Source organism: Sorex fumeus, unplaced genomic scaffold (genome assembly GCF_029834395.1).
Source record: "Sorex fumeus unplaced genomic scaffold, SorFum_2.1 ptg000149l, whole genome shotgun sequence".
Classification (NCBI taxonomy): domain Eukaryota; kingdom Metazoa; phylum Chordata; class Mammalia; order Eulipotyphla; family Soricidae; genus Sorex; species Sorex fumeus.
The window spans coordinates 875,846-901,476 of record NW_026606206.1 but is presented as its reverse complement, the minus strand read 5'-3'; the positions used below and the strand labels follow the sequence as shown (position 1 = coordinate 901,476).

Here is a 25,631-nt window from a genome sequence, read left to right as displayed (position 1 = left end):
GTTTCACTGCTGGAAGAAAATCCTGAGAGGCCCCCAAATAGATACACCAGAACAGTTAGTGCTGCAGCCCCTCTGAACCTGTCACTTGTTGGCACTTTGGGACTGGGAGCAGCATAAACGAACATCTATGAAAGGACAGTATATATCTGAAAATACATACTGTGTTTTTAGGACAGGGTTCTGGGTTACAGCTGCTTTTACAAGTAACATGAAGTTCTATTACACTAGAAATGTTCACTGGGGGTGGGGGGTGTTGGTTTTGTTTCTTTTTGTTTTGTGTATTTTTATTTCCGTAAATACTAATTATCAATATTTTTATGAAAATAACATGCATATCTCTAAAATGGAAAAGGTGCATTTTATAGTCATCTATTAATAAACATATAGTTGCATTATTTGCTCTTTTTTTTTTTAAGAGAACAAACAGTATGAGGGTTCTTTTAGGATTTGTGGTCTTCAGTGTCTCTTGATTTTTTTTGGAGCGGGGTTTATTGTTTCCTGCAGAATTGTTCTTTCTACTGGGGGGGGGGGGGGTTAAAACCAGCACACTAAACTGTATTTTTTCCAAAGAAAGAGAACAGAATCTGTCCTCAAGTTTTCTCTAGAATGTGACTTCTACATTATGCTCAGAATCTGATTATTGCATGGTCGTGTCCTAGAGGTGGTGACTGGGCCCTTCGCAGTATCCTGGGATGACAGCTGAAGATTTAAGTTTGAACTCTGTCTCTCAAGACATTCACTTTCCAGGGAGTCATCAGCAGCCAGCTGTTTTCAGAGTGAGAAATGTCTGTTGTCATCATCATGCTAGCTGCCCTACCGATTTTCCCTGTTTACGAAATATGTGCTGTTGTATGTAGGAACATAAACTACTGCTTTGGAAATAGATAGGGCTTTCAGATCATGAGTCACGGTCACGGTCACGGTCCTCCCGTTGTTCATCGATTTGCTCGAGCGGGCCCAGTAACGTCTCCATCGTGAGACTTATTGTTACTGTGTTTGGCATATCGAATACGTCACGGGGAGCTTGCCAGGCTTTGCCGTGTGGGCAAGATCCTCTCGGTAGCTTGCCGGGCTCTCCGAGAGGGGCAGAGGAATCGAACTCGGGTTGGCCCTGTTGGCCGCTTGTAAGGCAAACGCCCTACCGCTGTGCTATCGCTCTAGCCCCAGATCATGAGTAAATATGAAAAATACTAGCACATGCTGATAGCCTACATATGGACTCCTTTTTTGGGGGGCTTGGCTTATGACATCCTCTTCATTTTTCTTGACACCTTTCCTTCATGTTTTGCAGTGGTCATGCATAAAGCTGTGCGTGTTGGCGTCAGTTTTTTTCCTATGGCGTATATTTGGCTCCAAGTGTGATTTCTGAACATTTCAAATGACGGCTTGCTGAAGGGTGTTGTGGTTGCTTCTCAGCTTGCTCTCTATAGAAGCAGTCCAGATAGAGAGCTGCATATTTTAACTCCATTTATATGGATAGCTGCATTGGAGGGGAATGAGTCCTTGAAAGAAAAAGTACTCTCTTCCCATCTCTACAGTTACTCTTGGCTTTCTGGCCAGCCCTTTAAGTACCAGATAACATTCACTCATTTCACAGGAAGCAGAGTCCATTTTAAATTGGATATAACAGTGTGATCTAAAGTATTCTAAATTACCTGTGCCTCACAATCAAAATCCTGCTCATTAAGGTTGTTAGTGGAGAAGCATTTAAAGTCATGAGAAAAAAAGGAGATCTGTTATCCAGAGTGGATAATAAAATTGCTGTGATGTACTACTGAACTTGATCCCTGATACTCTCTAAAGATCCAGCCATAAGTGTAAAGATGCCTAAATTCATTATGATGTAGCCACCTGAGATTATGTGGCACTTAACATTATCCTCAGTGATTCAATTAAAAATAAATGAATGAATGAAATAAAATTATCCTCAGGGTGATCCTGTAATGGTACTTTAAAAGATGTTTATGATACAGAATTAAAGATTAAAAGATATAAATAATCTCAACCATGTTTATAAACACCTTCAGAACCAGCCACCACCATGCTGAGACCACTCTCCACATACATGAAGGTACCGGCAGAGGAACAAAGGCATGCAGGTCCCAGGACTGAGATCTCCAAGCTTGCTCGGATTGGGTCTGAGCATCCTCCACCCAGATCCTCCAAATTCCAGTAGGCAGGGGTCACACCCACCAACTGGCCCCTGGCACCATGTAATCCCATCAACGGCCAAGACCCAGAGACTATAAAACCCAGCTCCCGGACATCTTATTATCTCATTCCTACTTTGGACAACCTGGCAGGCTACTGAATGTAACCTGCCCACACGGCAGAGTCTGGCAAACTCCCCGTGGCGTAGCCAATATGCCAAATACCAGTAACAATGATGGGTCTCATTCTCCTAACCCTGAAAGAGCCTTGAATATGGCACTTTTTTAAAAATCTCAGGGCTAGGACGAAGGAGACGTTACTGGGGCCTGCTCGAGGCAATCAACGAATAACAGGATGGTCGTGATCGTGATGTTTATAAAAATGAAGGAAAATATTAGAGAAATACTGAGTTTCCATATGAATGAAATAATGTCCAAATCTTGGTAACGTTCTAAAAGGAAATGGAAACAGGAAAGCTGTCTCAATGATTTTGACCATCCAGGCACTTAGAGCTTGCTGTGGCAGAGGCAGTGGGGTTCACCCAGAAGAGAACTTGCCCCCCACTAGTTTTTCATCTCTCAGGATCATGTATAAAATTTTGAAGGGCTTTTCTCCATTGCATCTTACACAAATAAAGTATGTGTGATAGGCCGAGCCAGTTCAGGGCATAGGCCTTTGAACTTGATCTCACACCTGAAGAATTGATTGACTGACCACTCGTCCTGGGAATGAAGCTTTTCCAATCTGATATGATTTGATTTCTCCCTTTTCAGGTGTTGCTGCATTGGATTCCAACGTATCTGGAAAAATTGGTCTACGTGCCGTCCTATATTATTTCTGTACCACTATCATTGCTGTAATTCTAGGTAGGGTTTATTCTTGGTTCTTTATTTCCCCGTGTAATTATGTCATTTCTTTTAGAAATAAGCCTTGTTACATGAACAAAATTTTTCAATCTGAAAGCAGGATTGTTAAAATACTATGAGACTTTTTGGGTTTTTTTTTTTCTTTTTGGGTCACACCTGGCGATGCACAGGGGTTACTCCTGGCTCTGCACTCAGGAGTTAGTCCTGGCAGTGCTCAAGGGACCATATGGAATCCTGGAAATCGAACCCAGGTCAGCCGTGTGCAAGGCAAACACCCTACCCACTGTGCTATCTCTCCAGCCCCGAGACTTTTTAACCTGTAGTGTACACTAAACCTTTTTTCATGAAAGAAATTTAAAACTGAGTTTTAGTCTTGATATAGCTTATTAATGTCTATAGTCAAAAGGGAGAACAAAGGTGACATTTCTATACCTTATAAGAATTTTTGGTAGAAGAAATGAAGCCAGTGCTTATTTGATCCTTAAACCAGATAATTAGGCTATTAAAGTAGAATTGAGATCATTATAAAATATTTCCAGAGCAACAGCATTTCTACACACTTCACATTTCACATTATAGTGGGAACTAACAGTCAACAAAGTCTTCTAACCAACTCTAAATTCCACTTAAAAGAGGGAGAAAGTTCCATTTGGGGAAGGAGATTGGGAAAAAACAGAAGGAATGAATGCAGATGTTTCAGCCAACTTGACCCTTGCAACTCGACTTTAAATGAACTATTAAGAGGTGGTGGAGACACAGTAAGTTATTAGGCCAAATAATGTAGGAGAGCCTGAGCCGAGCCTTAAACCAAAGCTACAACTTCTCATAAGTTCCTGAGAGAGGCATACACAAAGTAAAAATATAAGAGATAAAACAAAAGATAATCCTGAAAGGGAAGATAGAACCCTGCCATGGCTCTTCTTTTACCTCCCACTGACAAAATGGTGGGTCCATTCAGTGTTTTCAAGCCCAAGCCCACGGGATGGCCACCTCTTTTTGGAGAGGTGATAAAGGGAAGAGAAATGACTGTCTTCTAAACTTTCCTCCAGTCACACAAGATCTGATGTCCTGGTCTTACCACAGCCTCCCACCTCTCCTAGGGTACCTCAAGTGTCATGATGAACACTTCATCTCCAGAGGCCCAGGTGGCACTTTCCATTGCTCTCATTCCAACAATTCTTCTTTATGAGAAGAAGAAAACTCTCCACGTAATTCCTGTCTCATCCACCCCTAAGTCACACAGAACTACACTTTTCCTAATCCTAACCCTTTTTTTTTGGATTTCACATCCACTGTTCTTTGAATGAATGCCTGTAGTATTAAAAGGAGATGAATTGAGTTGCCTTAGTATGATTCTGAGAAAAAATAATCAGAATCTGTTGGTAAAAGTGACAAAGAGATAGTGAATGCATATTCAGAGTTGGAAAATCCTAACTGGGATTTTTCCTGCATATGCTCTCTGGCTAGACTGATCACATAAGCTAGAAAAAATAGTAGTCTCGTTGGTGGTTGTTCTTCAGAAGCAGTTCTGGGATGCAGTATAAAATAACATCTTCCCTTCTGCTTATTTATTTAAATGGAAAAGTAATTAGGGCCTCAGCTGCACGTCAGCAATTTTGCTGGGCCTTATTATCCCTATTCCAGGACTTCTTGGTACCACTCGGCCTAGTTGAGATCAAGGAGAGATGAAGAAAGGAGACACTGTGGGTGCCAGGTTCCCTGAAAGGTTTTCAGGTTCTCTGAAAGGTTTTCATGCTCTGTGGGTGTGTCCTTGCTCACAGGTATCGTGTTGGTGGTGAGCATCAAGCCTGGTGTCTCCCAGAAAGTGTCTGACATCGACAGGACAGGCAGCAGCCCTGAAGTCAGTACAGTGGACGCCATGTTAGACCTCATCAGGTAAGTGTCCTGACAATTCCATGGCTTCACAGGCATGTAAACAGTCTGGTCACATGGACTCCCCCTGCTTGTTCAATGTTCTACAGTTGCGATCATGAAGTTCTTAATAATGTGTGACTTATGCACACTTTCCTCTTTCCTTCTCTCCAAGAGAGAAAGGAAGAAACAAGCTTCTCTGAAGGAATCTGAGATGGAAATCCATCAGTTATTTGAAAAAAATGCAGTTAAATTATATCATTGATAGTAGTACAAGTGGATGAAGAGTGGGAGCCGGGGAGGGAACACAAGAGGGAGAGCTCATACCTAGCATGTGCAGGGGCCTGTGTTTCATCCCAAATATTGTATTTCTCACTGAGCACCACTGGATGAAGCCTCTTTAAGAACCAATGATACAGACAGGCATTATATGTCTTGTTTTTATTTGAAACTTAAGTGAATTTAATTTCACAGTTTTTGTGAGCTTCCAGTCTGTTCTTCAAATATGTCAGTTGGTTGTGGATTTTATACTTTCTGTTGCATATGCTATCCTTATGAATTCATCATCTACATTATCTAGCTTCAACTTCCTTGAAACTGTGAAACAGAACCTTAGAAACTGCAAGTAAAACTGACTACTCTACACTTAGCGTTCATTTTTTGTTTCTTTGTTGATTTTTGATTTTTGTAGTATTTCAATTGTCATACCTAAAGACTACAAGTATTTTTAGACAGTTGCCTTGATTAATTTTCTAGGCATTTTTGCTTAGATTTTCTAGAAACCACAGCTTCTTTTTCACATTGATATTTTACTGACATATATAAAGTTTAATTCAATAACTAAATTTTATGTCAGTAATATGGAAAAATACCAAGGTTCTTGGGGAAGCAGTCTTCCTAATTCACTCTCTTAACTGTCTGTTCCCACCTGCCAGTAGACAGCTTCACTGAGGGCAAACAGCTTCTCAGTGCATCGGGTAAGTGTAAGTTGATAGGGAGAACGTTCTGTATTTGTTTGAAGCTCAGCAGGGAAAGGAAAATTTAGTATATTATTCAGATGAAAGTCCAGAGAGAGAACTAAGTGCTGAATGTCTACTGTATTCATTTCCACCAATGTAAAACCACGACAAACCTCTCATCTTAACCTAACACTACTGTTCATGTCTCCAACAGGAATATGTTCCCTGAGAACCTTGTCCAAGCCTGTTTTCAGCAGGTAATAATAATGACTTTTGCCTTAAGTTACTCCCTTTTATACATAACCAGCTGATTGTTTTTGTCTTGTGTGACCACAGAATGGAATTAACTGATGAAAACTGGCTGCATAAATGTGTCTGTGAATGGAGTGTATTTCAATTAATTCTCTACTCCATGTCCTTGGTCTTTCCAGGCATGGGAAAGAACACGTTATTACTGCTGATTTTGTTCCCTTTTCCACTGTGCTCTTCCCCGCCCCCCCAAAAAAAGGTACCAAACAGAACCAATCGATGAGTATCTTTAAATGTGCCCTCTAGTTCCTATATTTAGAGAACCGTGTTATGTCTGTGTAGAAACTTGGACTGTCTGTAGATCCAGTGCAGGGGAAAAGCTACACACCACTTCCCTTATCATTGCCTCGTATGCTGGGAAATCAGTATCTCGCCTACAGAGACGGCTAGTGTTCTCGGGATCGGGTCTTTTCCTTGATAACTCCATCCCATTACTGACAGTCGCCTACAGAGACAGCTAGTGTTCTCGGGATCGGGTCTTTTCCTTGATAACTCCATCCCCGTTACTGACAGTCTATGGTGCAATGTAACACAGCCATGATTTTTCTTTCCCTCTGGGAGAGTCGAACAATCTCTTCACTTCAAGCCTTTTTCTCATTTGTCTGCGTACCTTAAGACAGCTGAATCTAACACCAACTGCTGCATTCATTTACATAAATTACACGAACAGAAACCTCTGTGTATACCAACAAAAATGGCGACAAATTGCTCCCTGCCAACCTTCGCTAACATAGAACCACCCCTATTTCAGGGGAGCCCGTACAGCTCATCCACAGTGGTCATTTGTAAGAAGCTTGGTGTTGGCAGAGCCTTGTGAGAGTGACATTTATGCCTTGTGCCATGGTACATACTAGCTCTTTCTTACATCTCTATGCTGAAGCGCTGGGAATTCAGACAAAATCTCACGCATGGAATAGCCCTAAAGGAACAGCTGACTCGGGAACAACCATGTATTTCTTGGTGTTTATTAAACTCGTGAGGGCTGGAGACAGCTCAAAAAGCTGAGCACACCTTCTCCATGCAGGAGGTGCAGGTACACATGGTACCCAGACAGCACTGGGAGTGTCGTGCAAACACTGCCAGATATGGCCCCAGTCCTCCACCCCGATAAAGAATGATAGCATACTTATCAAAGCGATTAAAAACATTAAAGAAGAGTTGGGGAGGTAGCTCATGGGACTGGAATGCATGCTGCCAGGCAGGAGCCCTGCTTGAGTCCCAGCACTGCAAGGTCTCCCCTACCCACTCCAGTGGCCCTCATGGCCCCCCTCAACTACTGCTGGCCCCGAGCAACACAAGGCTAAGTCTGCCAGGAGCAACCCCAAAACCCCTGAGCACTACTTGAAAGATTGCCCCAAATGATAAATGAATAAATAGAAACGATAGACAGAGTCTCTTTAAGGAGCTACAGATAAAAACTCTACTCTCTTTCACCTTTGTCCCTGGTACGAAAGTGAGAACAGCCTGACATCATTGAACGGTGCATATGGGAGTTGGTGGTATATGTCTCAGTCCCACTTTTGTTCCCAAAGCCTCAAGGAAACTGGAGTCTAGAGCTGAGAAGATAGCTCGAGTAGTGGCGTGTATGCCCAGTATATATGGAGCCCAGGGTTCGACCTCAGCACCACTTGCTTCCCCTCTAAGCACTCCAGGTAGCCCTGGTGGTCTCTGAGCACTACCAGGAGTGACCGCACCCCAATTCCAGATCCACTTTTGTGTGACATTCCCCGACTCTTTTAATTTAAAAAAAAAAACAAAAGCTGGAGTCAGAATTGGCCCTGTCAACAGCATGTATTTGGCCAAAGTGACATATTTCTGTGGGTTAACCTCAGACAGCACAGCGGGTAGGACGTTTGCCTTGCATGCAGCCAACCTGGGTTCGATTCCTCCATCCCACTCGGAGAGCCCGGCAAGTTACCGAGAGTATCCCGCCTGCATGGCAGGGCCTGGCAAGCTCCCCGTATTGTATTCGATATGCTAAACACAGTAACAACAAGTCTCACAATGGAGATGTTACTGGTGCCCGCTCAAGTAAATCGCTGAACAACGGGAGGACAGTGCTACAGTCCTACAGCTAACCTCAAGTTTAAAAACTCTATTTTAAAAAATTATTTTCTTAAAAAAAATTGTCTCTTGGTCCTTTCTTCTTGCCTTTTTTTCTGCAGTACAAAACCACACGTGAAGAAGTGAAGCCTCCCAGTGAGTCAGAAATTAATACGACAGAAGCATCTGTTACCACCATCATCATGACGACTGCTGTTTCAAAGGTACCGTCTCCTGCCTCTGCACCTGGGTGACCTGCCCCACTTGACAGCACTGAGTCTCTCAGGAGGAGGAAAGGGATCAGTATCCTCAAATTCTGCTTTTGAATTTACCTACTCTCCAAAATGTATATGTAACTCCCAGATCAGCAGGCAAATGCTCTCATGGTCATTCTCAGACCCACAGATAACAGGGGAAAGCCTTGAAGGCTGTCCACCCTGCTGAGGTGGAGCAAGGCTGCGTGTTATGGCTCCCAGACTGTAAACAAGTTTCATGTTATGACGTGTTTAGGCCACATTTTTCTGTGTTTTTTTTATTTTCTCATGATTTTGCTTTTGAAAATGTTTTCCTTGGGTAGATCATTTTCCTTGTACATGACCAACCTGGGCATGATCCCCTGTACCCCTATATGGTCCCTTGGGCCCTGCCAGGAATCATCCTTGAGTGCAGAGCCAGGAGTAGGCCCTGAGCACCACATGTTGTGGCCCCAAAACTAATAAATACATAAAATGTTCCTCACACACTGTGTTGAAGTGCAGACTGAAGTTTCAAGATGCAGGATTGCCTCATGGAGAGGCTAAAACGACAGCACTGCAGGGAGGGCATTTGCCTTGCATATGGTCAACCCAGGTTCGATTCCCAGCATCCCATATGGTCCCCTGAGCACCGCCAGGAGTGATTCCTGAGTGCAGACCCAGAAGGAACTCCTGAGTATTGGTGGGTGTGAACCACCCCCCAAAAAAAGAAAAAAAAAAGACTGCCTCGTGGAGTATAGCAGTATGTTTGAAGGTGGTCGTCATTCAGTCATGACGTATTGCGTGAGGACTGCAAGTTCAAAGTTAATGACTCAAAGACATTTATTAATTATTGTCTTTGAACAGAAACATATACAACCCCCTCCCTGATTTTAAAATGATAATTTGGAAAAAATGTTGTAAGCATTGGCTCCCAGCAACTGAATTCTCTATTTTCCCCTGTTAACAGTGCTTCAGCACTCACTGACCAGTGTCAGCAGTCACTCTAGACCATTACTGCCAAGAATAAAGAAAATCAAGGCACTGCATAGGGAAAAGAATGGGGCCTGTGGCATGTCCCGAGAGCTGAGTGGGCATCTTTGATTAGCGGTGTTTTGGATTCGGAGGTGGTCTGTATCGGCATGTGCAGACCCACGGGTGCTCATTCCAGACTGCCCAGAGGGGACTCAGTCCAGAGTTTTTCAGGCTTCAGAAGGGCTGTGTGGCATGTGCTCTGTGGGCAAGGACTGGGAAACAACATGAGAATCAAGCCACTCAGTCAACTTCAGCAGACTTAGAGAATATTCTGACAAGAGGAATAGCCTATAAATCACTTCCCCTCAGATCAGGATAAATTATGCCATTATGAATTTATTGATAAAGTCAGAAGGTTCTGAGAGATGTAGGGAATTTAGCACTGGAGTTTTAACCTGCTTGGTCCTGCAGTGATAGTTTGTAGTTCTGTATTTCTAGTAGATTTTCCTCTAAATGTTCTCTGCCTTCATGGCTTTGAGGAAAAAAAACTCAGTAAACTTCAGAACTCCAAAAGGTATTGGTTAGCCCCTGCTTCCTCCTACCTTAATGCCTCTGAGTAGCTCAGTGACCCTCGATGAGCTGGATCTGCTAAGATCTTGGCTAACTTTTGGCAGTGCCCCCTCGGTGGTTGTTAATGTTGTTGTTGTTGTTTTCTTGTTATTATTGTTCTTCTTCTTTGTCTTCTTCTTCTTCTTTGTCTTCTTTGTCTTCATCTTCGTCTTCCTCTTCTTCTTCGTCTTCTTCTTCTTGGTCTTCTTCTTCTGAATATTATTATTATTATTATTATTATTATTATTACTATTATTCAGCTCTGCCTCCTCACTTCTAATTCCTGCTTTTCACTGTGGCTCAACAATGATTTCAGTAGATTTCATTCGCCTATAAATTACGAATGGTCCTGCTGGGAATTGAAGTATCATGGTAGTGAAAAGATTGACATTACACCTGCCCTCATGTGAAGAGTGATGACTAGCACAACAGGGAAGAACAGGGCTATTAGGAGGCATTCACCAGGAGGTTTACGTTTCATCTGAGGAAAGGGAAGGATAATATCCAGGCAGGGCACAGAGAGCCCGTGCATGATGCCTTTACCTTTGATTATCTTTTTCTGAAGTGTGCTTTCATTTTCTGGCACTCTGCTCCTCAGGCTTAGTTTTCCTAGTTTCACAGCCCTCATTCATGCCCCCAATCTCTGTATAATACCTGGAATTCATTGCTTGATTATACAGTTAATAGCACATTATTTTGCATCGTTAGTCTTGTCTCTCTTAATGGCACTTCTAAGACTTTAAGATTTTAAGCTGTAACCAATGCAATCAGCACATCCTGTTTTGTAAATACGTGTTTGATCATACCAGCTCATAAATAAGAAATAGCTGATACCCCAGTGGCTTGGCATCATAAATCTTTATAAACCTAGGTTGCACCGCTCATATGGCATTATCTCATGTTGCAAATATCTCACTCCATCTCACACTGTACCACTCAGATTGTTATCTCTCAGGAATCTCATAATCTTCTTAACCAGGAGATAGTGAAGAAATGGCTCATAGTAGTAGGTATGTGGTTCATTTTCCTGTCTCTGGAATTTTGTTGGTCATTCAAGTTTGGCGGCAGGAAAGAATGCTCTATGATTCGTTATCAGGGTAAAACAAACAGTAGAATATTTTTTAAATGTTCCCATTAGTAATACTCTATACTTCCTGTATTATTAATTCCTATCATTTTTGCACAGACTTTAGCTGTAGCTACTAGTTGAAATAATCCTGAAAAAAAGGCCTTGATCCTAAATTCTTATTAAAAATGCAAGCCATTCTAAAATGAGAATCTTTCATAGAGATATGATATTTTAAACTGTTGAGAGAGAGAATGAGGGGGAAAATCGGTTTAAACATCAGAACCTTGGGTTGTAGAGATAGTATGGGGGTGGAGGTAAAGAATCTACCTTAAACACAGTGACCCATTTTTGATCCTTGGCACTGCATATTGTACCCTGAGCCCCACCAGGAGTGATCCACGAAGCAGAACCAGGAGGAATCCCTAAGCACAGCTGGGTATGACAAGCACAAAGATAAAATTTAAATAAACTTCAACGGTAGATAGTGAGAGACAGAAAAACTTGTTATATGTGTAGATATTTTTTGCATTTTGTTTCTTAGGGACTGTTGACTTGAGCTTATTGTTTTCACATATTGTACCTTCATGTTTATTGTTTTTGCCTATTGTTTCTTCATGTTTTAGGGTTTGTGTATTCTATCAAGATTATCATCATGAATCAATACAATTCTTTCGGTTTTCATTACAGAACAAAACAAAGGAATATAAAATCGTAGGCATGTATACAGATGGCATAAATGTTTTGGGATTGATTATCTTTTGCCTTGTCTTTGGACTTGTCATTGGAAAAATGGGAGAAAGGGGACAGATTCTGGTGGATTTCTTCAATGCACTAAGTGATGCAACCATGAAAATCGTTCAGATCATTATGTGGTGAGTAGATACCAGGTAATGCCATTCTGCTTTCCCAAATGACCACATCCTCAAACTTAGAATGAAGAAGCTTGTTTCCCAACTTTTTGACTCTAGGAAGGGCAAACACTGGATTCAGAGAGATAGTACAGCAGGTAGGGCATTTTCCTTGCACAAGGCCAACCAGGGTTTGATTCCTGGTGCTCCATATTGTCCTAAAAGCTTGTCAGAATTGATCCCTAAGCACAGAGCCAGGCATAGGCCCTGAGCACCTTTGGGTGTTGACCAAAACAAACAAACAAAAGGGAAAACTATTAACTTAGAGTATTGACTCATTCCACGTATTATTTAAGTTTTAGTTTACTAACAAAAGTCTAGATATAAGCCATTATTCTTTCTAGTTACTGAAGTTCTAAAACATGTCATGCCCAAACAACATTCAGGGTAGAGGGACCCATTATAGGACTGATTTGAAGGCGTTCCCATGCACATCAAAACAGATTCTTTATGTAGACATGTAGACATGATATCTAAAATAGTCACAATAGGGAACTAGAGAGATGATAGAGGGGATCCAGCGCTTCCTTGCATGTGGCACCCCAGATTCCATGCCCAGTACCACATGTGGTCTCCCAAGAACCACCACAAATCAGTCCTGAGTACAGAGCCAGGTAAAGCCCCTGAGCGCTTACAGGTGTGGCACAAAAACAAAATATCCACAACTGGTACAAAATAGGGACCAATTCTACCAACTGAAAGCTGCCATTGAATGGCCATCTGAATGGAACCACCAAAGTATTTGTCCTTTGATTCAGGATATGCCCAAAAACCTGCCTTTCCTAAGAGGTCTCTTCCCCATTAATATCTTACTGAGTTGGCTCAACATTATTTAATCCAAACCTTAGACATTGACAGTGACTTTCCGTTATTTCAGTCATTTAATGTTGATGGATATCACCAACATCTCTTACAAAAATAAAGATCCAGCAGTAAAGTCTACCTGAGATTGAGAGAAGTGTATGAAGAGAAATGATGCATGTAAAAATAATGAACCTAATAGCAGACACATAAAGAGTGCTTTATGAATAGCTATTCCCACCACTTCTGGTGATAATATTAATTGGAAAACTATATGATTATGGCTAGAAAGAGCCTGCTGGCCATATTTTGAGGGTCAGGCTCAGAGAGGTACCAGCTTGCAGGCAAGGTACATATACGGGAAGCCACACATGGGTTATGTATCAGTTGAACATTTTCCTGCCAGTTTTGCCCCATTCGGGTAGCTTATGTGTTTGGGTTATTAGGTACACCGAAGTTCTAAAAGATGGAGCTCTGGAACTGGAGTGATAGCACAGTGGGGTAGGGCGTTTGCCTTGCACATGGCTGGCCCAGGTTTGATTCCCAGTACTCCATATGGTCCCCCAAGCACCGCCAGGAGTAATTCCTGAGTCCAGAACCAGGAGTAGCCCCTGAGCATCGCCGGGTGTGACCCCAAAATAAAAAAATAATAATAAAAAAAGTAAAAGCTGAAGCCCACCTAGTCCACCAGGAACTTTACCTCCTTGTGTCCCTGTGTCCCTTGAGTACCTGCACCAAGCTGAGTATACATACCATGGGTGGTTTCTTCCCCCACCACCCCAAACTGAGAGTGCGCCCAGTAATGAAATTACGTCTTTATTGTGCTCACTTCTAGTTACATGCCACTGGGTATCCTGTTTCTGATTGCTGGGAAGATCATAGAAGTCGAAGACTGGGAAATATTCCGCAAGCTGGGCCTGTACATGGCCACCGTCCTGACTGGGTATGTCAGACTCAACAGGAAAAACAGAAGCCTCATTTGTGCCCCTGAATTGCTGCTGAGAAGCTCTGTTTCAGTTGGCTAAAATTAGTTTCTCGCCCATATTCAGGGAAAGAAAGGATTCAGAGATGCAGGGGGAGGGGGGTGGAGGGTGCCCTTTACCAGCTGCACTGGAGGTGGATCACACTGTGTTAATTGCCAGATCTTGGCAGAACAGCCTCAACCAGCTTTTGTCACTGCCTTTATTAGTGGTAGTAAAATTATTTTTTACAACAAGAACAAAACCCACTGGTAGCTTCTCTTGGTCTTCGCTTCCTTAAGCAAATGATCCACAAAAGCCACCCACCACCTATACCCTGAATCTGAAAGAAACTGGGCAGGGAGGGCTACATGAAACCAGGCTTGAGTAATTGGGGAAGTTTCCAAGCCAGATGGTAGGACTGGTAGCCGCTGTTGTGCCCTGTATCTTCAAGTGTCAGAGAGCTTGCTAGGAAAATCTTCAGGCTGGTAGGAATTGTGTAAAGCAGGAAGTCACCAGAGACAGGATTTTTACATATTTTTTTAATCACTGTGAGAACAGTTACAAAGCTTTCAGGCTTAAGTCTCGGTCAGACAATGATCAAATACCCATCCCTTCACCAGTGCACATGTTCCACCACCAAGAACCTCAGGATACTCCCCATCCCACCCCTCCCCCTCCCTTTATGGCACGTGATTTTCCCTTTACTCTCTCTTTACTTTGATTACATTCAATTTTTCCACAGCAGACCCACTATTATTATTTGGAATTTTCCGCCCAACGGTCAGACCTGCCGAAAAGGCATCATGCGATAGTTTGTTTTCTATTGCTGATACTGAAGAGCATATGATGGATTTCTAGTATTTTAGTGATTAAGTCCGGAGGGATTTCTGCCAAAAGTCGCTGGGTTCCGAGATTGGTTCGTGTGCCTCTGGGATCATGGCTGTTCAGGTGCAGAGGAGCCATTCATGGGTGGCAACTCCCGGCCTCGTCTGGGTGGGGAGAAGGGCCGGTTCCGCCCCCAATCCTGAGAGGCCCTGCGCACCCTGTCACTGCAAGCCCGTACCTCTCTATCCGATAGGCTCTGAAAGATAGCAGTCACCATGTTGCCGCTGAGGGGAAAAGGCGGAGGGACAAAACACCTTTCCCCTCCTGGGGCGGCTGTAGCTTAATTCACAGTCCAGAAGCATTTCTGCACATACTATTTTAAAGCCAAGATACAGCTCTTGTGGGAAGGTGTTATGGGATGGGTGATAAATGGTGGCCTCAGATATGTAGCCGGAGACGGGATCTGTCACATATACTCAAAATTATAAAACAAGGGAATGAGCAAATGCCATCCGTTTCACTCTCACAGATCAATGCTCCTAAATACTCCACTAGTGCTGCAGTCACCTGCTGGAACTCTGCAGAGCATTTGATTCTTAACCTGTGCATCAAAATCACACCCCTGCCAGTGGAGAAAGATCTGTATTTTCCTTGACAAATTCATACAATTTCAGTTTTGCACAGCTAATCTGTTCACTCTTAACTTGTCATTTATGTACACATCCTTTTCTTAAATTTCCTGTTTTGTTTCAGGCTTGAAACAAAACCCAGGTTTTGGAACACTGGAATAAAGAAACGAGGATGAATCCTGAGTCCTAACTATAGAACAGGAACTTCCACCTATGGCACCTCCTGATTTCCCTCATAGTATTGACCAATCAACTGAGTATGGGAGGTCATAGAGGTTTGTGTAGGGGCCACCAAAAAAGACAGGGTCAGCTTCACCAAGGAAGGTAAAGGAAAGTTTTCTGGATGAGGGAGGAATTTTTGCAGACTTGTAGAGAGTAAAAATTCAGCAGATGCCAGAGAGATAATATAACAAATACGGTGTTTGCCTTGCATGCAACTGACCTGGGTTCAATCCTTGGCAACCCACCTATGGTCCCCCAAGCCCACCAGATTCTTGATAAGTGACCACTGGTAGACACCCACTGGTGGACACCTCCATCCACAAGAAAAAAATTGCAGCAGAAGGTAAATGAGCATTTCAGACATACAAGACTTGACTGCCTGAAGTAACTATTCTGTGACTTCTGAGACTCATCTACTGAATTTGCTTCTACAGATACTACAGCGATTTACAGGGGGTAGGGCATTTGCCTTGCACGCGGCCAACCTGGGTTCAATCCTCAGCATCCCATATGGTCCTCCAACCACAGCCAGCAGTAATTCCTGAGTGCAGAGACAGGAGTAACCCCTGATCAACTCTGGGTGTGACCCAAACCCCCCCAAAAAATTTAAAAAAATAATACTTCATTTTCTGAGCCTCAGCGTCCTCATATGTGGAATGAAGACATGCAACCTGTACTACCTCTCATTGTCTTCTTGGATCATTATTAAAATTAAATGATACCATAACAACAATGAAAAATAGATATTTGAAAGAAGGGCTGTATGAAGAGATGTACGGGTGGTGTCATTGATGAAACTGTTTCTCTCTTGTTTGCAGGCTTGCAATCCACTCTATTATAATCCTACCACTGATATATTTCATAGTGGTACGAAAGAATCCTTTCCGATTTGCAATGGGAATGGCCCAGGCTCTTCTGACAGCTCTCATGATCTCATCCAGGTAAATGAAGGAGGGGTGTCTGGAAGAAGTGTCTGAGCCAAAGACTCAAGGGATTCACATATTTTGGGGTATTTGTAGTTGCTGTCAATTCCAGAGAAGGACATCTGTATTATTTGCCCGTGTCCTTGAACGTTATTTCACTACCCCCTTTGAATCTGTCTTACCCTCCTGCATGGCCCACAGCCCAGAAAAGGGTTGTAAGCAGACTGGGAACAGTGGCAAGCTCAGCCCGATTCATCCCTGGATCTGCCAAAAGTATGAGTGGACATTGGGGATTTTATTTAGTTTTGGGTATGGAAGTCTCTCTGGCACTGAAGACCAGCATGCTTACCCTTTCTCTTTTAACTCACACAGTTCAGCGACACTGCCTGTCACTTTCCGCTGTGCTGAAGAAATAAATCAAGTGGACAAGAGGATCACAAGATTTGTGTTACCAGTTGGCGCCACAATCAACATGGATGGGACTGCGCTCTACGAAGCAGTGGCTGCTGTGTTTATTGCACAGTTAAATGACATGAACTTGAGCATTGGGCAGATCATCACTATCAGGTGGGGCATAGACTCACACTCATTTGCATCTCTGTAACTAGAATTGCCTTCAACCATTGATGATTTTCCAGGTCTGCAAAGCCCCTTCCCAAGAATAACCACGACTCTAAGTAGAGGGATTATGATATGCAGAACTTCTGCTTCAGGTGCTGGCCAGCCAAAGGCATCACTGTGTTTTCAATTCCAGTGCACCCACTAGGACTTTGGCACAAAGGTGGTATCAAGAACTTAAGACTGAACAAGAATCAATCTGCCTTTTAAGGGGTTCCCAGTTGATCCGTGATATAGATATTTCAATTAATGCCAAGGGTTGGTATAAGGGTTATGAAGAAGTTTGAATTGGCAACACAGAGAGCACAGAAGACACATTGGCTCTTCCTTGGAAGGTACAGAAAGTCTTCCCAAAGAAGGGCAAAGTTTAGCTAAAATCTTAGAAGAGGATTAAAATTTTACTAACAGAAAAGGGAAGCTAAGAATATTTTGAATTTTAAAAAAAGTGTGTATAGAGCTTGTGAAGTAACCATGGACTAGATATTTTTTTAAAAAATGTTGGTATCGTTGACATAAAAAGCATTTAATGGAAAGTAGAAAGATGAGGAGGCAAGGATCTTACAATAGAAGATCTCGTGTGGAAGCTCATGGAAAAGTCTTTGAAACCATTCATATCATGGACAAATTTGCACTTTACAAAAGTAACTTGGCAATATGGTGACTGAATGGGAAGAGGCACTAGTAGCTGGAATTATGGTTCAAGGACTATTGCAGAAGCCTAGGTAAGTTACGTAAAGGCAATATCATGGCACTGTCAGTAGGGATGAAGGAAAGTCAAAGAGTTCAAAATGCATCATTTTGATTCAGGGAGAGAGCTGATAGGACTAAGGCCTATTACTGACGTGGGGAGGCTCTGAGCTCAGACCTGGGTACCACGTGTTCCCTGAACGTGGCTGGCTAGAGCCCTCGTGGCCTCCAAGCACCACTTGAGTGACTCCAGTATAGCATCTTATCATTGGGCCCACGCACAGCCAGGTTGAGTGTTCCTGGGAGTGGCCTCTGGGCCCCCTGAGCTCTACTTGAGATGCCCAGAATGGAACTATCAATTGGATTCAGAGTGACAGACACAGAACTGCTCAGAGGATTCCCAAGATTAGTGGATATTTTCAGATTGGTGGATGGCATGTGCCAGAACAAAGACTGATAGAAAATGGCTTTTAGGTGGGAATTTAAAAAGCTCATCCTTTTCACACATTGAATTTGAATTGTTGCCAAGACATTCAAGTGGAAATATGCAGTGAGAAATGTGAGATATACAGCAGGTATGGAAGTCAGGGTTATCAGCTTGAAGGGGGTGATCAAGCATGCAGGTCGTGTGAGGTGTTATCGGTGGGACACATGAGCCTTCGCTTCACCATGATAACTGTAACCTTGGCCAATTACTTGCATTCTCTCAGAGTCTGTTTTCTCACCTGAAAATGAGGATAATTATCACTTAAATCACTTAACTTCCCGTTAGTCGTCGATTTGCTCGAGCGGGTGCCAGTAACGTGTCCATTTGTCCCTGTCACGTGCTAGTGTAGGCCCAATGGCATCTGTTCGCTCCGGGAACATGAAGAGCCTCAAACCGATCATTCATGATCTTGACAAAGAAGTCTGACCATCTGGTAGGTGGGCGGCCATGCGGTCTTTTGACAATCCCGTGGAATCCAATCAGTAACAGCTCTAGTCCAGCGGTAGTCTTTAAATCTCATTACGTGACCAGCCCATCTGATTTTCGACACCTTGGCAAATGAGACAGCGTCCCTGATCCTTGATCGTCGATGGATGTCAGAACTCCGGATTCTTTCTCTCATTTGAGTGAAACGTGATATTCCAAGCATAGCTCTTTCAATTCTTCTTTGGGAGACCCGAATAGCATTCTCATGCTGTTTACGTAGGGCCCAGGTCTCTGAGGCATATAGGAAGAAGAGTGGAATCAAAGAGGTGTGCCCGGAGCCGGAGGTTCTTCGTCCTCTTAGCTATTTCTTCGACGTTCTTGAAGGCGTTCCAAGCCGCTCTCTTCCTCCTGCGCAGCTCGGGTGCCAGGTCATTTGTCATGTTGACCTCTCGACCTAGGTACACATAGCTGTTGCATTCGGAGATGGTCGATCCGTTGAAAGTGAATGGGGTGTCAGGAACAAGGCTGTTTCTCATAAACATTGTCTTCGTAAGATTCAGCTGTAGTCCTACCTTTCCACACTCACGGTCAAAGTCGGCCAGCATTTGTGCCCCTTGGCTGATGTTTGGTGCATGCCTCAGGAGGATAATTATAGTACCCACATTTTATGCAAGTAGTGATAAGTAAATGATAGGAAACATACAAAATGCTTATAATGCTGCCTGTATTATAGGCACTCAGTAAATTTTGGGAATGGATGCCATTGGATGAGGAGAGTTTGCAGAGAAACAGACTAAGGACTGAGTTCGGAAAAAATCCTAGTGTCACAGACCAGGAGAGCCAGAACACCCAATGGGAACAAGAAAAAAAAGAATGGCAGGAAGAGAACCAGGAAACCAGGAAACCCAGAGAAGAGAGGATTTTTCAAGGATGAAATTAATGGTCAACAGAGTCAGATACTCCAGGGAATTCTAGTCAAGTAGAGAGTAAAATTGCTCCAGTAAATGGTGAAAATCTCATTAGTGAATTTTGCCAGAGTTGTTTTTCTGGAATAGAACTCTTCAATCTTGGACTATCAAATTTAATAGAACAAACATAGAAGGTTCTGTGATTAGATAAATAGTTCTCATCATTGTAGCTTTCATAATTACAGACATAAATTTTAGTGGACACCACTGCTTTGGTGTGTTTGGTTGGGATTTGAATAAACATGGAGTCAATAGTTCAGTTTAAAGTAGAAGTTTTAGACAAAATCAGATTCTCTGAGCTATGCCAGGTTAAATCTGTACATTACAGAGTTAATTTACTCCTCTATTCCAACATTTGTCATGGGCATAAATTATATGTTAAATTACGATAATTTTCTAACTATTGTTTAAAAATCCTCCCTAACTCTGGGTCAAAGTGTTTATTACAGTTTTCTTTAAATGGACTCAAGACAGGTACTAAGTAGACCCCATGGTATTTGTGAGGAAGAGGCACTGACTTTGCATGAGCTGGAAAGTGTTAATGGCTGAAGCATCCTGTGTCAAAGGTGCTTCCATCAAGTCTGGTAGTTTGAACAGCAGCAGGTACATGAAATAACACTGGAGAAAGTTCCTGTTCCACAGTCATACCCACCATGCAGTTCCAGTGGTAGCTACTATTAGATTTTCCACGGCCTTTCCCGTCCTGCCTCAGCCCAGCTGATCCACACACAACCGATTTCAACTATTTTTCATGTGATGAATCCCTCCCCTCTGTCTCAATCTTAACTTTTCTGTGTTGTTACAATTTTTTTTGCATGCCAACATTCCTGGTGGTGCTCTGTGGATCTGGTGCTGAACTCAGGACCTCTCATGCCTGATATGTCCTCCATCCTCTGAACTTTCTCCCTGACTCCAGAAGTTTTTCATTTTTTTAGTCTGATTGGGAGAGAAATAAAGTTTGGGCCTCGAATATAAGCAGTCAATTCACAAACCTCTCTTAGGAGCCTAATACATTTAACAATCAATTCATAAACCTCTCTTATGAATCTAATACATGTATTATACGTACATATATACATAATATAGAATATATACATATAGAATATATATATGCACATATATATGTATATGTACATCCAGAGCCAATGACAGCACACTGAGAATATCATTGACTTTTGGCTCTACATATATTATAGAGAATAAAATAATAAATATTTAACTTTATGAATTACAATTGTGGCCCATGTGGCTGGTGATTAAAAAGATCTCGGGGGCTGTGGTTTGTGTCTCTTTTTTGTGATCTCTTTAGGCTAGACATCAAATAACAGAGGTATCAATTACACAAAGCATCCCCTTCCCCTGTGATACTATCATATTCTCTTACCAAAGGTTGCATGTGGTTGAAAAAAAGAATAAATTGTTCGTATAGTGGAATATTATAACAGGCTACAGGGCCTCAGGAGTTTAAAAGGAAAAACATTGTAGTGGCAGTTAATAGTCCTGTTTTGTAATAGTCTTAGTAACAGCAGTTGTTTTGTATAGTAATAGAAGTCGTCCAGCTGCTGCTGTTGTAGAAGTGGCACAGAAATAACAGCGGCTTTCAAGACCCACTCGGCAATCGCTAGACTAGAAGCCTGACATATAATAATTCATCTAATCTTCACAGCGACCGTCCAGGTAGACATATGCCCACGTCGTATAAGTGAGAAAGTCAAATCATTTTACTTGTGTATGGACTGTCAGTAAAGTGACGGTCAGGCCTGGCTGACCCTAAAACCTGTATTCACTCCGATTCACACCCCAGCCACCAGCTCAGAAGGAGAGCTGAATGCCATGGCCTTCCCCAGATTTGAGCTCATCTAGGAAAGAACTTCCTACCAAAGACTATTTTCTTCTCAAAGAAAACCTGCTAACATGAAAATCAAGAGTGAGCTATTCAAGTAGAAGTAATAGGGGTTCCTGACATAACCCCATCTGAAGTCATAGGGAACCTAATGTCATTTGAAGATTTATACTTAGGAGTTTCCAGCCAAAGCCAGTCAGATGGGTGGCGTTTGATAAGTCTAGTCAGTGCTCAAGGGAAGTTTACTTTGACTAAATAGTTAACCTTTGAGTAGGTTAACCTGGACTAGTTGAGGCTTCCTAGAGTAATCAGTGACTATGGGCATAAATCGCCTTAACAAAGAAAGTCTATCAGTACATTCACAGTCACGGTCACGGTCCTCCCATTATTCATCGATTTGCTCGAGCGGGCCCAGTAACATCTCCATTGTGAGACTTGTTGCTGTGTTTGGCATATCAAATATGTCACGGGTAGCTTGCCAGGCTTTGCCGTGCAGGCGAGATACTCTTGGTAGCTTCCCGGGCTCTCCGAGAGGGGCGGAGGAATCGAACTCAGGTTGGCCATATTGGCCACTTGCAAGGCAAACGCCCTACCCGCTGTGCTATCACTCCAGCCCATCAATACATTCAGTTTAAAATTTTCCAAGAGTACTAAAATAAGCTTGATTCTTTCTCAAGCTAATAATTAAGTCATAGTAGATCTAAAGTAGTATGCAGGTCTGAATTTTTTTATTTTACTTGATTTGGGGGGCGGCTATTATATCTGCTGTGCTCAGGACTTACTCCTGATGATTTCTGGGACCATAATGGGTGCTGGGGATCGAACCCTGGTCAGCCACATATCAGGCACAGGTTACCCTCTGTACTGTCACTCTTACCCAACAGGTCTGAAATTTTTTGAGGAATTCTGACAATCTTAGAAATAACAATTTTACTGTAAATTGGTGGTCACAACCCCTCAAGTAAATGCAGTTCTCAAAAAGCTCTGGCCTGCATTTGTGCCCTCAAACACCATGGGCAAACCATCATGAGGCAATCCAATCAAGAGCAGTCCAATCAGCTTCTTAAGAACTTTAGGACATTTTGAGCCTATAGAAATGACTTTGTTGATAGAATCAGGCATTTCTGCCTCTTTGAGTTGGTAGCTTCTACACACTTCATACTCGTGGTATCCTGGAGGCAATTCAGGCCTTGGCTCAGGGTTAAAAACATGATGCCAGAAAGTATAGAGGGTGTTGCCTCCAGTTCACTGAAATTCAGGGACTTTATTGGGCTTGGTAAGCATCTGTTCTCCCTCACCACCACACACACACCAAAATCATAATTGTTTATGTTGTCATTGTTGGACCAAATCTGACGGTGTTTAGGGCTTTCTCCTGGCTCTGTATTAGGGCTTTCACTCCTGGCAGTATTTGAGATGGAACCAGAGTTAGCCGTGTACAAGTCAAGTGTACAAGTCAAGTCACTTCCCACTCCCAATACTATCTGACACTTTAAAACATATTACAATAAAAGTGTTGATGATAACTGAATATTCTAAGGAGAAAGCCCCCTACTGACACATGTATCTTCCTGAGAGGAGTCTTTTTCTTATTATTTTGAGAAACAGTGTTCTACAAGTGCTGATTTACAAGATTATAAGTATTTCAATTTTAGGGTACAGTTTTACCAAACTACACCCACTACCAAAATGTCGCTATCCCTCTAACACTCTCCATAGGATTTCTTCCAATCCACCTCCCTTCCCTCCCCCGGTAACCTCAGTTCTGTTATCAGAGTCTACAGGTCAGCTTTGTTGTACCCTGTCTTTTCCAGCAGGGATCTTTTTAATAAATCATAGTCATGTTCATTTGCCTGACTCTCCTGGATTCCAGATCTCTCTTTTGTACAAAGTGCATCTAGCGGCAAAAAGGAAGTCAGGAATAAACACATGTAACTTGCACAGGAGCCAAAGATAGTTCAGTAGCATAAGTGGCATCTCCCAGAATTATCAGGAGTCTTATGACGTCAAGAAAGCATATGAAACTTTCTTTACTGTGTCTTTACCTGAAATACCCTGGCCCATGTACCCATTAATCCACTGCATCCTTCAAGTCAACCGGGATTCCTGGCACTTAAGTTGATGAATTGGGGATGAGTCTATAGGAGAAAGAAGAGAACAGATACATTTGGAACTAGGTGCTTATTTAGGGTGGATAGGTAAGTGAATGGGTGGATAAAGCTGTCCATAAATACCCTGGAGCTGAAACTTGTCTTCTTGAATATCTCTCACTTGTTCCCTTTTCTGTGACCATTCATACTCGTCTTCTCCCTCACCTTTGTCACATTTCTTTCTGAAAGGAAATCATTCTCCCCTCAGTCTTCCCACGGCACTCAAATTATGGCAGAGCTGGTGCTCAGCAAATAGCTGATTTTGACTGGCCACTAGCCACAGGGCCATCAAATCTAGGGACCTTGAAGGGAGAAATGGGTGTCTCACTTCTTTCTCAACGGTTGTGTTTCACTGCAGCGTCACAGCCACCACTGCCAGCATTGGAGCTGCCGGTGTGCCCCAGGCTGGCCTGGTGACCATGGTGATTGTGCTGAGTGCCGTGGGCCTGCCTGCTGAAGATGTCACCCTCATCATCGCTGTGGACTGGTTCCTGTGAGTTGGAATAAATGCGCTGCCTCGGCCGGGTGGGAAGGTGGTCTCCCAAGCCACACACACTCTGCAATCAGTCATCATTCCCTCTGCTGATTGCCTAATGAGCCATCTGTTGCTACTTCCCCTTATCTCCGATGAGGCCATCTGACAACGTGCTTAAAAATTAACTCCTATAACATCCAGCAGTGATTTTAATAAGCCACTGTTCTCTAACTAGCTCATTGTACCTGTTCAAGGCTAAGAACTGGGTGTGGGATAAGAGCGATATAAAACAATAAGGTGATGGATCTGGACAAGGCTACAGACATTCCAAACCCAACCATAGTAGCCCATCCCAGCTGTGGGGTAGTGTCTCAGGCTCAGAACTTGATTCAGAAACAGCCCCTCCCCCCAGTGCTCACAGGGATGGTGGCACAAAGGCTTTAAGGCTAAGACTATCACAATCACAACCATCCTGTTATTCGTCGATTGCTTCGAGCAGGCCCCAGTAACGTCTCCTTCGTCCTAGCCCTGAGACTTTTTAAAAAAGTGCCAAGGCTAAGACTAACTTGAATTTAAATCCCTTTCCAGTGCTTAATTCACTAATAGAGCATAAGCAGTTTCCTTAATCTTACTGAGTCCCAGTCTCCTTATCTGTGAGATGGAAAAGAATCTGTCTGCCTCACTGGATCAGTAGGACTATGTGAATTAGTGCAGAGACGTATCTAAAATAATGCCTTGCAGGCAGTATCTATTCAAAAAATAGTAGCGTTGTTACTATTGGTTAGAATGAGTAGGACCATTCAGACCTCAACCAACAGTGTCTCTTCTTTGTCCCTGTCTGCACACATATTCAAACATGTGCATGCATATGAATAAGAAATGCAACACAATAGCTAGGTGGGAACATGCCTTTTGCAGTTCCAAGGTTAATGTTAGAACAAACGGACTTCCAACTTTGTCCTCGTGGGGCCAGAGAGAATGGAGAGCAGACAGAGCACTTGCCTTGCATATGGCTGACCTGGGTTCAATCTTTGGCACCACGTATGATCCCCTGAGCACCACTGGGCATGACACAAATCCAAAACGTGAAACAAACCAACTTATGATCCCCTGAGCACCACTGGGCATGACACAAATCCAAAACGTGAAACAAACCAACTTTATCCTTGATACACATTTTGTCTATTAGCGTTCCAATGTTGAGGTAAAGTTCTGCCCACTGGCTATCAGGTGTAATGTTAGATATATATTGAACCTTCTCTTAGGACCAGCATGGGCTAAATGTCAACTGAAATGGAAAAGGATTGAATTTATGTGGTTTGATTATAGGCATTGTCCCAGGAGGCAGAAGCCTTTGTACCTGAGAAACTGTTCTATGTGGGGTCCAGTTCAAAGGTCCTGTTTTTACAAGACCCAGGAGGGGTGAGGTGGTGGCGGGGGGAGTCCTTTCATGCAAAGATAAACTTCATTGAGGCTTTTATTTTTCTTTTCAGTGGTGATGATTGATTGGTACTTCTTTCCTTTCCCTGACTCTTTCTAAAACCAGTCACTCAAGATACCTAGAGAAACCAAAGGTCCATTCTGATCCATTGTATAGATGAACTGGTCTGTACCTGATCTA

General features: G+C 42.8%; 1 protein-coding gene across 1 annotated transcript in view; it reads left to right on the top strand.

The window, feature by feature from the left end:
- SLC1A1 (solute carrier family 1 member 1) overlaps positions 1-25,631 on the top strand; it is a 90,887-nt gene that overhangs the window by 61,533 nt on the left and 3,723 nt on the right. The window contains exons 3-11 of the mRNA XM_056106882.1: positions 2,925-3,017; positions 4,799-4,913; positions 6,063-6,105; positions 8,323-8,424; positions 11,774-11,958; positions 13,631-13,738; positions 16,252-16,374; positions 16,729-16,923; positions 23,894-24,028. Coding sequence (XP_055962857.1) covers positions 2,925-3,017; positions 4,799-4,913; positions 6,063-6,105; positions 8,323-8,424; positions 11,774-11,958; positions 13,631-13,738; positions 16,252-16,374; positions 16,729-16,923; positions 23,894-24,028 — 1,099 coding nt within the window. The remainder of the gene's footprint in view (positions 1-2,924; positions 3,018-4,798; positions 4,914-6,062; positions 6,106-8,322; positions 8,425-11,773; positions 11,959-13,630; positions 13,739-16,251; positions 16,375-16,728; positions 16,924-23,893; positions 24,029-25,631) is intronic.